The 12,596-nt window shown below is 38.9% G+C and overlaps 1 protein-coding gene across 5 annotated transcripts in view; it reads left to right on the forward strand.

Annotated features, from left to right (window-relative positions):
- Positions 1–12,342, forward strand: part of stxbp5a (syntaxin binding protein 5a (tomosyn)) — a 102,197-nt gene extending 89,855 nt beyond the window's left edge. The window contains exons 20-28 of one of the 5 annotated variants that reach the window (XR_014085612.1): positions 60–113; positions 3,324–3,373; positions 4,852–5,134; positions 5,254–5,623; positions 7,074–7,239; positions 7,376–7,487; positions 7,588–7,808; positions 8,415–8,668; positions 8,776–12,342. Coding sequence is in view for 4 of the 5 variants with exons in the window: in XM_081602525.1 (XP_081458651.1) it covers positions 60–113; positions 3,324–3,373; positions 4,852–5,134; positions 5,254–5,623; positions 7,074–7,239; positions 7,376–7,487; positions 7,588–7,808; positions 8,415–8,456 (1,298 nt within the window). In the remaining variant the exon portion in view is untranslated. Of the gene's footprint in view, positions 1–59; positions 114–3,323; positions 3,374–4,851; positions 5,135–5,253; positions 5,624–7,073; positions 7,240–7,375; positions 7,488–7,587; positions 7,809–8,414 lie in introns of all 5 variants that reach the window. The other 4 variants (XM_081602525.1, XM_081602526.1, XM_017302183.2 and 1 more) reach the window with 4 other exon arrangements.
- The last annotated feature ends 254 nt before the right edge of the window (positions 12,343–12,596 follow it).

Consider the following 12,596-nt stretch of genomic DNA (forward strand, 5'->3'; position numbering starts at 1 on the left):
GAAGTTGTTTCTAACTGTACATTTACTGTACTTTACTCCCCCTCCCCTTATCCCAAAAGTGTTGATGTCACACAGCAATCTTCAACAGTTCTACAATGGAGGTGGTAGAGGAGGTAAGACTGGCCCAAAGTTTCCATAAGAGGCTCTGTTGGCAGGACAAATATGGTCCCAATTTGGTACCTGTTTTTTTTTTTGTTTGTTTGTTTTTCTTTATTGTGAATACACTTTCATTATCTTTGCTGTCTATAGTCAGCAAATACTACTTGGAATAAATAATTTAAGTGAAAGAAACTAAAAAAAAAAAAAAATTTCAAAGTATGTCAAGGTTAGCTTCTGTTCCACTACCTTTTTGTTCTGTATGCATTTCAATGTAAGTGGACGGCTTAATTTGTTTTTATACAACAAATTATTTATATATATATATATATTTGAATGCAAAACAAAAAACATAACATTGAGAAAACTGAAAGTTCTTGGAGCAGAGGATGACCTAGAATGATGATGACATTGCAACTGCTTTGAGACAACTTAGTTGTATGATACACACCCTGCATGCTACTTGTATGTAGCACATGTGTCAGACTGTAAGTGTGTTTGCGTTTGCCGTCTGTCCTGATATGATTGTTTATAATATGGTATGAAGCCCCAGAGCCCATCATCGTTCCAACTTTGTATTCATTTATCTCCAGTGTTTTGGTCAATGGTAAAAAAAAAAAAAAAAAAAAAAGTCTGCAAAAACTGTAGTGTCACATTTGAGATGCCCCTAAACCTTATATTGAAGAATAGACCAGTAGATGAATTCATTACCTAACTGTTTAGTATCTGCAATATTAAATTTAACAACTGAGCGTTTCAATCCAAGTTTTCTACGTGTTGTAGTGATGTTTGAATTAAGAGGGACTGGATTGACTGAAGCACCTCTGTGTCCGTGTGTGTGATGTGACCTGCTCTGTGCTGTGCTCAGACATTTCCACAAAATGGTCAGCGTGGGAGGAATGTGCCCAGAGCTCAACTAATACAAGACTTATAAAATATTTGACATTTAAGCCAAAGTGCTAAGTTTTTAGGACGGAATAAAAAACTTTGTAAGTTTTATGTGCACGCGATTGACTGGAACTGCGTTAAAATATTTTGCGAGAATAATAATAATAGACACCTTTTGTCAAAACACATAGGAAACACTGGAATTTTAGTCTAGCAATTTGCTCCACTGGAAACATTGTCACCAGGAGCTAGACATGAGTTTATAGAAGATTGCAGCTCTATCATGTCAGACTATTATATTTTTGTGTTAGTTGAAGCTAAATCTTAAAGAAATTGGCAGGAGACATCAGGAGTGGAGCCTGGGGCTTAACTGACTCAACACAGGAAACTTCGTCCAGTCCAGATTTACAAACTAACAGACTGATAGCTCGTCTGGATTGTGTTGGTGGTGTTGCATGGCCGTTCTTTGTCGTCTGCTTAATCCTGATAAGAAACCAGTCTCTGTTGCGCAAACTAGTTATGTGGCTCCATGCAGTTTTCCATCGAGGGACAAGCGTTGTTCAGCAATAACAGGTCTGTACACACCGCCTGTTGATGCTACACAGTGGATTGGTAAGTGAGGTACTTGGACAAGCCATGAATGAATCCTGGCATGGGACTGAGACGACCACTTGACTACCTAAAAGTTCAGGTTACAGGCGAACCTGCAGATGGAACACTGACAGGGTAAAACTGGGTTTAAACCATCACGCCCCACCAGTACTGACTCGGAAACTGCAATCAGGTCTATGAGCGGTAATGTTGGTTGCCTTCATGATGCGGGACCTCCACTTCCTGTCCTTGCTGTCCGACTCCATCTTTAATCTAGGCCCTCACCACTGAGTAAGCGTTCCTCTTGTGTCCTTTATGACTTCCACTCCTAAGTGTACAGATCCACCAGCTTTCCTGCATTGGTGCTTCTGTCGCCCCTCGTTTGCTGATCGTTACCAAACTCTAAAGCTGAATAAGTGTTTGTCTTGCTTATGTCGAAGGTGTTAGCAAAACATCATAGATGTGTTACCATCGGTTTAAGGCTGCAATGAAGGAACTCAGTTCCTGTCAAGAAAAATGGATAGTATAGCAATCAAATTTTGTGCAGAGTTGAGTGATGTACAATCTTGATAATAATTGGACCATACAATGTGGATGAAATTTATTAAGATTTTGTTGTTGTTTCTTTTTTTGTTTTTTTAGCATATGCATGCAAAACATGTTGACATGTTAACGTTGTATCTAGTTCAGATTGTGTAAATACTTATTTACATGCCTCTAAACTGTAACTAGGAATAAATCTCCTGGTCACATCTCTAGGTAAAATGCACACAATATGTATCATTTGCCACTTTTAATTATAATAAAAAAACATTAAATTTTATTGAACTTAGTGATTTCACCCAATCACATTGTTTCAGAAGGATGGTGCTCCTTAAATTTCTAAACAAATAGGCATGAATGAGACGATGCTTAATGATTCAGTGTGGTAGCTCTAAAGCTGAAAGAATTAATTTTGTTTCTTTTATTTATAAAAGATCTTAAACGTACACATGCAACCTCATTTGTTCTTAGGGTAGAGGTGTAGATTTCACTTTTGCTTTTTTGGAATAGAGTCTACTCATTTATTAAAGCACTAATGTTAACTCCTGCCACATCTAAGCCTCATAACAATATGTAGAGATTGTTATATCTCAGTGAGTTGAATGATAGTTGTTTTTGTACATCTTTTCCCTTCGTCTTTCTACTGCAGAGAGCGAAACAACCTCTAGCCTTTATTTACTGTCATTCGTTTTTCACTTCCACAAAAAGTTACGTATGTTGAAAAAAAAATTAAATAGCTGCAAACCCACTCCAGTCAACTCGAATCACCTTTTTTCCACTGTCACTGTCTTCTTCCATTTCTGATGTTCTTTATTATTACTTCCTGGTTCTTGCTGCATGCTTCTTTGGCATGACGGTCCTGAATGGCCCTTGCAGTTTTGGTCTGTCTTATCAGTCTTCTCTTTAGGTATTTGTACAATTAGAGGTCCCCTGTTTTTGTGTTCTGTCACAGCATGCCGTCGCGATATAGGAGTTGCCTCTATGTTTTTACGTAGAACTTGTGTTGTAAAGCATTTTGGCTCCTCTCGTCAGTAAACCAATTCCCTGGAACATGTTGCAGCTTTTCTATTTTTTTTTAATTTTTTTTTTAGGTGTGACTCAGCATTGTGCACAATTCTTGTCCAGTGCTGGGTACCTGGCTTTGCATGGCACCGTGTCATAGCTTAGATGTGTGTTTGTAAAGAGGGATGTTCTCTTTTTTCCAGCAAAGATGTCACGGAAATTAAGCTTACCTACTGAGCTAAAGCCAGACTTGGGTAAGCCTTGACTTCGTGTCTCCAAACATTTTTTTTTTTTTAAATATTGATTTGCAGTATGATTTTATTGCTCTGACTGGACTCGGCCACATTCCATCAGTCCAGTGGAGTATATTTCTCTGGTTTTTAGCCTCAAAATTGGCAAGCTGTGCAGATGTTCTCCTGAGTTTTGCATGTGTCAAAAGTAGCACTGATCTGGTCGTAATTAAAATGTATTGAGCAGAACCAAATTGTTGTATTCATTATTTTATTTTATTTTTTTAAACGATATTGGGGTTTTCATAAAAGGTCAGTGGTGCTAACTGCTCACCCCTTCTCACTGCAGAGCTTTTTGTAACTTTTGCAGCTTTCTTTTTCTTCTGTGTTATTTGTGCATTTTCTTTTCTCTGTGTGATTGTTTCTTTTAACATTAAAACGGTTTTCAGTTGGTAAAATGGAAATGTTTACTTCCAGGGACATTCAGCTGTTAGATTGTCATGTTCAACACATTTTTTTTTGTTTCAGAACACTAGTTGACTTAAATTGGATATAAAACATCTTTTTGCCTCATGTACAAAAGGAGAGATTATAAGACAGCGAAACGTTTCTGAAAGTTTTAAGTAAAAATTATTTTTTCCGTATCTAAAGCATATATGAGAAGCTTTTCAGTTAAGAATTTAAACGTCAACATTACCAATAGATCACTCATGTATCATTTTATTGTGTGTATCCTTTGAACTTTGTCCACTATTTGCTCCATTACAAATTCAAATGTATTTCATTGGGATTCCATGTGATTGACCAAGATAAAGTAGCCATAATTGGAAAGTTGAAGAAAAAACTATTTGAACATTTCTGCTTTTTTTAAATTTTTTATTTATTTTTTAATTTACCTCTAAATTTAAAAATTGTGACTCTGCTTCGCTCCCATACTTTTGTATAAAACAATGGACATATGGAACACACCAGACAAAGATAAAGCTGAGATGAAGTGTTAGATCATAAACTTCACCAATTTGACCTTGTGGTACAACAGGAAAGTCATTCTTGAAAGGAAGGCATAAATCCTATTTCCATTCTTTTTTAGTCTACACCCAAAACTCTGGAGCAAAACCAACACTGAACATCTTGAGGCTGCAAATGACTTGAGATTGGAGCAGAGCCCTAAACACACAGCCAGTGCTCCAGTGGGTTTGTTTGGATTAAAAGCATATCCAATTGTTACAATAGCCCTTGCAACACTACAATTTCCACTACCATTGCAATTAAAAAAAAAAAAAAAAATGTGAAAACCACATATCCTTTCCTTGCGCTTTACAGTAATACTTTGTGTCAGTCTGTCACATTAAATCTCTATACAATAAGTTGATTTAATTGCGATGTAACAAAATGTGGAAAAGGTTCAAAGAAAATGGACACTTTTGCAAGGCAGCGCACAGATCAAGTTGACGTCGCTGCGTTGCAGGTGCTTTACCTCTCTCTCTGTTTTCTCCGTGCTGTCCTCCTGTCCGTGTGCCCACCGCGGGGTGCCAACCCGTTAGACCACCGGGACAACTCCTTCAGCCGCTCCCGCTCCTCCAGCGTCACCAGCATCGACAAGGAAGCCCGAGAGGCCGTCAACTCCTTCCACTTCTGTGAGACTTTTGCCCGGAAGGGAGACTGCACTTTGACGCCCTGTCTGTATGTCGGCACCTCGCTGGGGACTGTGCTAGTGCTGGCGCTCACTTTGCCACCTGCAGGGGAGCAGCGGCAACTGCAGCCAATTATCATTTCACCTACTGGTAAACTTCACATCGTTTCTTATTGAATTTATTGAATTACGTTAGAGTTGAAGTGTAAGATGAACGGCACAAAAGACAGGCAGCAGCAGAGAAGTTTGAGAGACTGCTTCTTTTCACAGGCATGTTGGTACGGCTCAAGGGAAGCATCATGCGGATGGCTTTTCTGGACTCTACCGGTTCCCTGCTACCTTCTGCATTTGAAACGTGGTACGAGCCCAACGTCACAGCGGACGGCGAAGAAAGGGAGAAGATCCGAAGGCGGCGGCCCGTCTCCGTTTCACCTTCCAGCTCGCAGGAGCTCAATGAGAGCCAGTTTGCCGTGGTGTGCTCCGAGAAGCAGGCCAAGGTCATTTCACTTCCTTCCCAGACCTGCATTTACAAACACAGCATCACAGAGGCTTCTTTCATCTTGCGGGCAGACGTCGTACAGATGAACCAGTCGGTGTGCGTGGCTTGTTTTTGTGCCAACGGCCACATAATGACCCTCAGGTAAGGAGTTCAACCAAGGTTTGCTAATCATTTAAACAATCCAAGTTGATTTGACATTTCTTTTCCACCTGTTAAATCCATTTAAATGTTATGCCGATTTTAGCATACTTTAGTGCCATAATGGAAAAAAAATGGTTGCAAATTGATTTTCAATTAACTGATTGTACAACAAATTGTTTTCATTAGACACCATTAAACCTTTATCAACTTAAATCATTTGTAAGTCAATAGCTTGCAAACGTTATTGACTTACAAATAACATTTATTTGTTATTGTTATTATTTTGGATAAAACTGGTAATTTGGAAAGACTGGACTGCAACTTTGCAGCCATGGAGCCTGAGCTCCACAGCACTCAGATTAGACCAGGCATGTGACCTCAGTTGTTTCCTGCTGTTGAGTTGTTACATCAAGTACTTCGTTCCATGAGGCCAGCAGGTTTCTATTATCACAGCAAGGTGCTACTAAGCACCACACTGACCATAAACACTGACCTAAAAGGCAGGACAGACGATATAATTAGCTGAGGTGACATGAAGCCACCTATTTTATTGGTTTGTTAAAGTCTTACAATATATACAATTTATTTTATTTATTTTTTTTACTGTTTTAGCATGTAACCCACACATCAGCTTTCAATAATTTTTAGTTTTGAAGTTTAATATGTATAACATTTAATTTATCAGTTTTTGATCACATAACAGATGGTTATCCCTGTTTGTTGCGCAACTTTTTCTACCACATTTCCTCCACTCAATTTTCAAGCGTCGTCTTTGAATAGGATACTTTGTGAATGGCCAGCTTTATTGTCTTACGCATTTGTGGCTTACCTCTCTTACGGAACATGTCGTCGTATGATCTGTCCGACTTACCAGGGTGCACTTTTTATCGTGCACGTCGCACAGACGACCTGTACCGCATTCAACTGCATCTTACGAACCGTATCCTGAAGCGTTGTACCCAGCGTCGTAGCTAATGAATTTGTCAAGGTTGGAAACTCTCCAGTCAGACAGCAGGTGGATTTCTATGCAGCGTGTGACGGGTTGTAATTGAGGAGGGGGTGTATCAGTCTGACGGTCGTTTTCATCAATCACGGTTCCCTGAAGTGACGGACAGAACAGCCGTCCATATGGGTGTCTGCGCGGACAAAGCGAAGGACGTCCAACTGTTTCTTTGTGTTACTGTGTTTGTGCCATTACGTGCGCCTCCTCCAAATTGTCAGTGCATAAAACAAAATGCTCAGACCTTCAGGGAATTTGAGGGTTTCAGGCAGTTAAGAAACTCATTTATCATGTTTAAAATATAAAATACGGGCTCTCGCTAAGACAACCTAAGGTGTGCAGACAACTGCTGCAGTTCTGAATGCTGAGTAAGCCTGTATACCGTGGGGACAATTATTAATAATCCATTCATTTCAAATAATTTCTGTTGCTTCTGTGTCTCCTTCCTAGTGTGCCGGGACTGAGACCGCTCATGGATGTAAACTACCTACCTTTGACAGACATGCGGATAGCCAGGACGTTCTGCTTCACAAACCTGGGCCAGGCCATGTACCTTTGTTCACCTACTGAGATTCAGAGGATAACTTACAGTCAAGAAACCTGTGAGAATTTACAGGCAGGTTACTCGTTGTTGAACCGACTCTTATGTTAGTCGTGTCTGCAAACTTTATGAAATGCAAAAAAAAGAAAGGTATTGTATACTTTTTAAAAACAATAAATAAATCCAACTTACAGAGCTTTTTATATTTTAGGAGATGCTGGGTGAACTTTTTACACCAGTAGAGACACCAGAGGCGCCAAACAGAGGGTTTTTTAAAGGTCTCTTTGGAGGAGGAGCGCAATCGCTGGACAGAGAAGAACTATGTAAGCCAGAGTCGCCGTAAAAACCTTCTCCTCTTTAAATGCGTGCAATCAGACTCAACTTAATCTTTTTCGTCTTCTGCCCTGTTCCTGTTTCACTAAGTTGGCGAGCTAGCGGCTGGGAAGGCGTCTCGAAGTCTGGCCCAGCACATCCCCGGCCCAGGTGGCATAGAGGGGATGAAGGGGGCGGCCTCAGGCGTGGTCGGAGATCTGGCACGTGCTCGGATAGCGCTGGACGAAAGAGGCCAAAAACTGGGTGAACTGGAGGACAGGACAGCTGCCATGATGGCCAGCGCAGATTCTTTTTCCAAACATGCCCATGATGTAAGAAAATGTGTTCAAAAATAATAATGATAATAATAATAAAAACTAACTTGTTGAGAAATCTCTCGTAAAAACACGTCAGAAAAACTTTTTCTTTTAAAGAACTTAGCATGTTGTTGTTCTTTTAGTGTGGCCAGAATTTGCTGATTTACTTATATAACTTAATAAATATAGAAACAAATTTGTTGCGGCACAAAAATTGTGAAAAACCAAACCAAAAACCAGAAGCCGGTTGCATTTTACATCTTACAACATTTGTCTTATTTGAATGTGTAGTACGTTTTCTAGGGTTGATGTGATGAAACAGTTTGCTCTTTCTTTGTTGCTGTTTGGGGAAGCTAAATAACTTGCAGCTTAAGCACTTAGCTTTAAGTTATTTATGCATTGTAGGAATTACTTCTCCTACAATGCATCTTTTGGTAAATGCTAACATTATTCATTTGCCCACTAGAGGGCAGGATAGAGTTATGTATCATGACCTATGTATGTGACATGACTTGTGTACAAAGCATTTTTATTTTCTTTAGGAAATTTGCATACAACAGTTTGTGCGTTGTTTTTAATTCACTGTATACTCTCTCTTGGACATTTTTCTCCTCCGTCCAGATGATGCTGAAATGCAAAGACAAAAAATGGTACCAATTCTGACGGGCCACTGGCAAGGAGCAGAGCTCTGTGGTTACAACTATCTCACTGACCTTCCATCAGCTCATCTGAACTCACACTGACTCCCCCCCCTGCCCGCCATCTGTCCGTCGAGCCGTCCGTCTGAGCCTTCTTCACTGGAAACATTTGGGAGTTTTTTCCCCCTAGCACAATGTTGGATACTGTTCTTACCTCAGTGTGAAGGTGGAACTGAGGTAAAGAGGGGCGACCTCAGAGGAAAGTAATGCATAAATGGTGACATTTTTATTTTATTTATTTTTTCTTTTTTTTCTTTTTGTTCATGTTAAACCTCCCTTCCAAGGCCTCAGATTGGTCCACGCGCCTGAGGAGTCCTCATTCTCATTTTGCCAAAACGTCCTTTTACTGTTGTCTCCTCTGTGTACCCTCTTGGCCAATATTCAGAACCAACAGGTAATGGCTGAAAGAAGACTTAATATTTAACCAAGTTACCATGAATTCATGTAAGAGAAAAGGAGTCTAAATAAATCGATATATCTATACATAGATCTAATAAATGTGCAATGCTGTATTCACTTGTAGACTTTTGTACTTTAGTGAAATTATGAAAGAACGGGATTTCTCATCAAGCCGATGGAAGAGAAGCGCGCAGAGTCTGCAACAATGTGGGCAGTCGCAAAGATTAAAGCTACTCTCTGATGTATGCTGGGTATTTCCTCATCTTATTCGATCTCAAAACTCTCCTCTGTATCTTAGACTTTTAAACTGTTACAGAGTGCTTGTGTGTGTGAGGCAGTGTGTGTGTGTGTGTGTGTGTGTGTGTGTCATTACTCTGTTTTAATATTTCTTGGGGTTTTCTGCTCTGTATTATTCAAAAACTTATTTTTCTAAAGGTGCGAAAATGGTCACAGACACAAAATTACTTTGTTCTTTCGAAAAGGGCTGGAATCTTCGAGAAGAGCAAGGCTATCATTTCTTTATTTTTTTATATTGAATTGGAGCTTAACATTTGACCCCCTAGTCATCAGTCCAGAAAAGGAAAAACTAGCAACTTAAATCTATCTTTGATGTTACAAGCTTCTCCAGTTATATATAAAATTGCAGTGCTTCTTGGCAATTAGCATTAGACAGCAGGTAAACATGTTTGTTTTTTCCAACAGGGTGCCACATTTTCTTCAGTAAAAATGCATTTGTGGCTTAAGCAGCATAATGGAAGATTTTGAATGCATCCCTGAGAGAAATCCGATTTTTCTCAAAACTTTGAAGAAACACGACATATTAAGAACTGAACAATTTATTTATTTGCCGAGCACCGCTGCATTTTGCGTGCACTCCAGCAGAGCGTGGAAGCACTGCAATCAGCCACAACAGCGTGGCTGTGCATGCTGGCCACCAGCTCGGTCATATGCCTCTGTAGGACGACATTCCATTCTTTAACCACCATTCCTCTCAGCCGGTTTGGTTGTGCTTAGTGAGGTTCGAGTCAGCACAAAATGCTAGCCACACTTCATCCTCTCATCCATTTCCCTATTGCTGCAACAATATGCATAGAGTTCCCTGCATACACTTACTCTATGACCCTACTATCCAAATGCTGCAGGAATATTTTGGACCTAGAACTATCACACACATTAAGGCTCCATTGTGCATGTTCTTGATAATGTATTAAGCACCTTATGGTCAGTATCAGAGTCAATATCCTCAATTCTGCGCCCCCCCCAACTGTATTTCCTTACAAATGTGGCGCCTTTCAGGAGTAGATAAACTACTGCTCACAGCAAAAGCATTATCGCCACAAAGCATTTCTACAATAAAGTATAAACTTCCTTCAGTGCTATATTTTAAAAGGATACAATTTGACATCAAATTCAGATTATTTACATTGCCTTTGTAAGATGACTTTTTGCGTTTTCTGTGTTTATTCATGAAGGAGGCCTGAGTTCAATGTCGGAAACGTTCACCTTGATTATGTTTTCTGAGTTCCAGCTTGTTTCTGGTGGTGTTTGCAGTCAGCCCCTCCATGTGGTGCATCTCCTGTGTGTCAGGCATCTAACCTTTATTTGTATATAAGTAAATAGTTTGACAATCTTAGACCAACTAGAAAGTAAACATTAAGGTTGCACAAGAAACAAACGAGGAGACAGGCCATATTTTTTCTGACGCCAAAGAGTTTCTTTAGCTTGTCCATCGAGTTATTGTTTAAAACCAGCGGTCACCCAGACAGACATGCATGTTCGCTTTTCAACACCTTAGAATATTATTGAAAAGTTTGTTTATTTCAGTAATTTAATTGACAAAAACTCACTTTATTCGGGTTCAATACTCAGAGTGATATATTTTAAAATGTTTTTTTTTTCTGTTCATTTTTATGATCATGTCTCATTACTAAGAGTAACCAAAGTTCAGTTATTCTGTCTAGTCTCCCCAAAACTCTTGAACAAACTTTGCATAAGAATACAGCTATCCCTGATGATTGTGCACCTTTTTCAATCACACTTTTTCCTTCCACCCTTTTTACCTTTAACATAGTTAAAGGCAGCCCTCGGTGAACAGCCACTTTTAATAGCAGCTATACCTTTTCTGGCATTAGCTTCTTTAGCTAAAGTCAGAAAAAGGCTGAGAGCGTCAGAGACAGTCTACTGGATAACTGTCAAGTCAGCAGTCTTCCTTATTGTTGTGTGGGCCTTAACACAATATTTTCTTTTAAATTGGCTTGTGCAGTACTCCATATTTCTGTTAAACGGAATTTCGTGCTTTTATTAGCTGCAACCCATAATCATCGAAATGAACAGAAAGAAACACTTGAAACAAACCACACTATTTAATGAATTAATCTAAAAACAACAGAGTTTTACTTTTTGAATTAAGCTACTAAACTAAATGAACTTCTTATAAAATTCAAAGTGTTACAATACATTACACGTTCATACATGAAGAGTGGACAGAGGCGCAGTTCAACTTGAGAGTTCTATCGCCATTTGTTGCTGCTTGAAATTGCGATCGAATGCCATTTATTCAAAAGTACAAAATGTGACGTTTCATCTAAAAAGTTCAATGTTTCAGTGGACCAAGCTGTGAGTCAGTGATGCCGTTTCGTTCGGTCCAGAACCGCAGCTCACCTCATACAATACGTATGGTGTTAATAAATGTGTGAGTGCGTGTTTGGATGTCTGTACGTCTGTGCCCATCTGAGTTACATATTACTAATATTGTTTTCTGGTAGCTCATGTCCAAGTCTCTCCTTGTTTAAAAAAAAAAAATAAAAAAAAAAGAATCTGGGTGAGTGTCAGAGTACAGTTAACAGAGCCGCCAACACAGGAAAAAAATAATAATAAAACGTGTCAGAGGATCAGCAGATGATGTCAAAATTCTGGTTTATTAAAACACATGTTTAGTCTGTATGCAAATAGCCTTCAATTTTCAGACAAAGCTGTTATGTATTACTGAGTTGTTCCACAGCTATGGTGGATGTCTGGTTTTCTGTGTTCAGTATGAAGTGTGGATGCTAGCAGAAAAATTGGAAAAATAGCCTGTCTTTTTTTTTTCTTCTTCTTCTATTTATGTATGTCTTTTTAATTTTGTTCCTGCCCAAAGTCATGCTTTTTTTTTTTTTTTTTTTGCTTCGTTTTGGACCTGCTTCTGTGTGGTTTGTTACAGTCTGCAGTATTCTTACCTGATACCACCCACACACTCAAACAGTTGGAGGGACTCCTGTGTAGTTCCACACACCGTCTTCTGTCCCGGATTCAAAACTCATCAGTGGGGTGCAGTATTTTTCTCATTGTAGCCAATTTTCTTGTACAGTTTTATGCAAATTTCACATGGATGTTATGACTTTATCTGCTGCCACAAAATTTAGTTCTGTAGATAGAGATTACTGTGCAATGGAAAATAAAAAGTGAGAAATGTATTTTCTGTCCTTTATATTTATTTTTTTTTGTTTTATTTTAGCTAGAAAGGAGAAATAGGATCTACTTCTGTGCATTGCAAATATTCGCCTTTTGTATAGTTGTCACACAATTTGGTCCACAAAAATCAACTGCAAAGTCCAAAAAATGGACTGAACATAAACATTACTTTTAACTATACATTTTTTTTCATGCTTTTTCTTTCTTTTTTTTTTTTTAGTTAATTCGTTAAAAAAAATCCTGAAAAGTTTTGAAC

Source organism: Poecilia reticulata, chromosome 21, assembly GCF_904066995.2.
Source record: "Poecilia reticulata chromosome 21, P_reticulata-male-v2, whole genome shotgun sequence".
In the NCBI taxonomy this organism is placed as follows: Eukaryota; Metazoa; Chordata; class Actinopteri; order Cyprinodontiformes; family Poeciliidae; genus Poecilia; species Poecilia reticulata.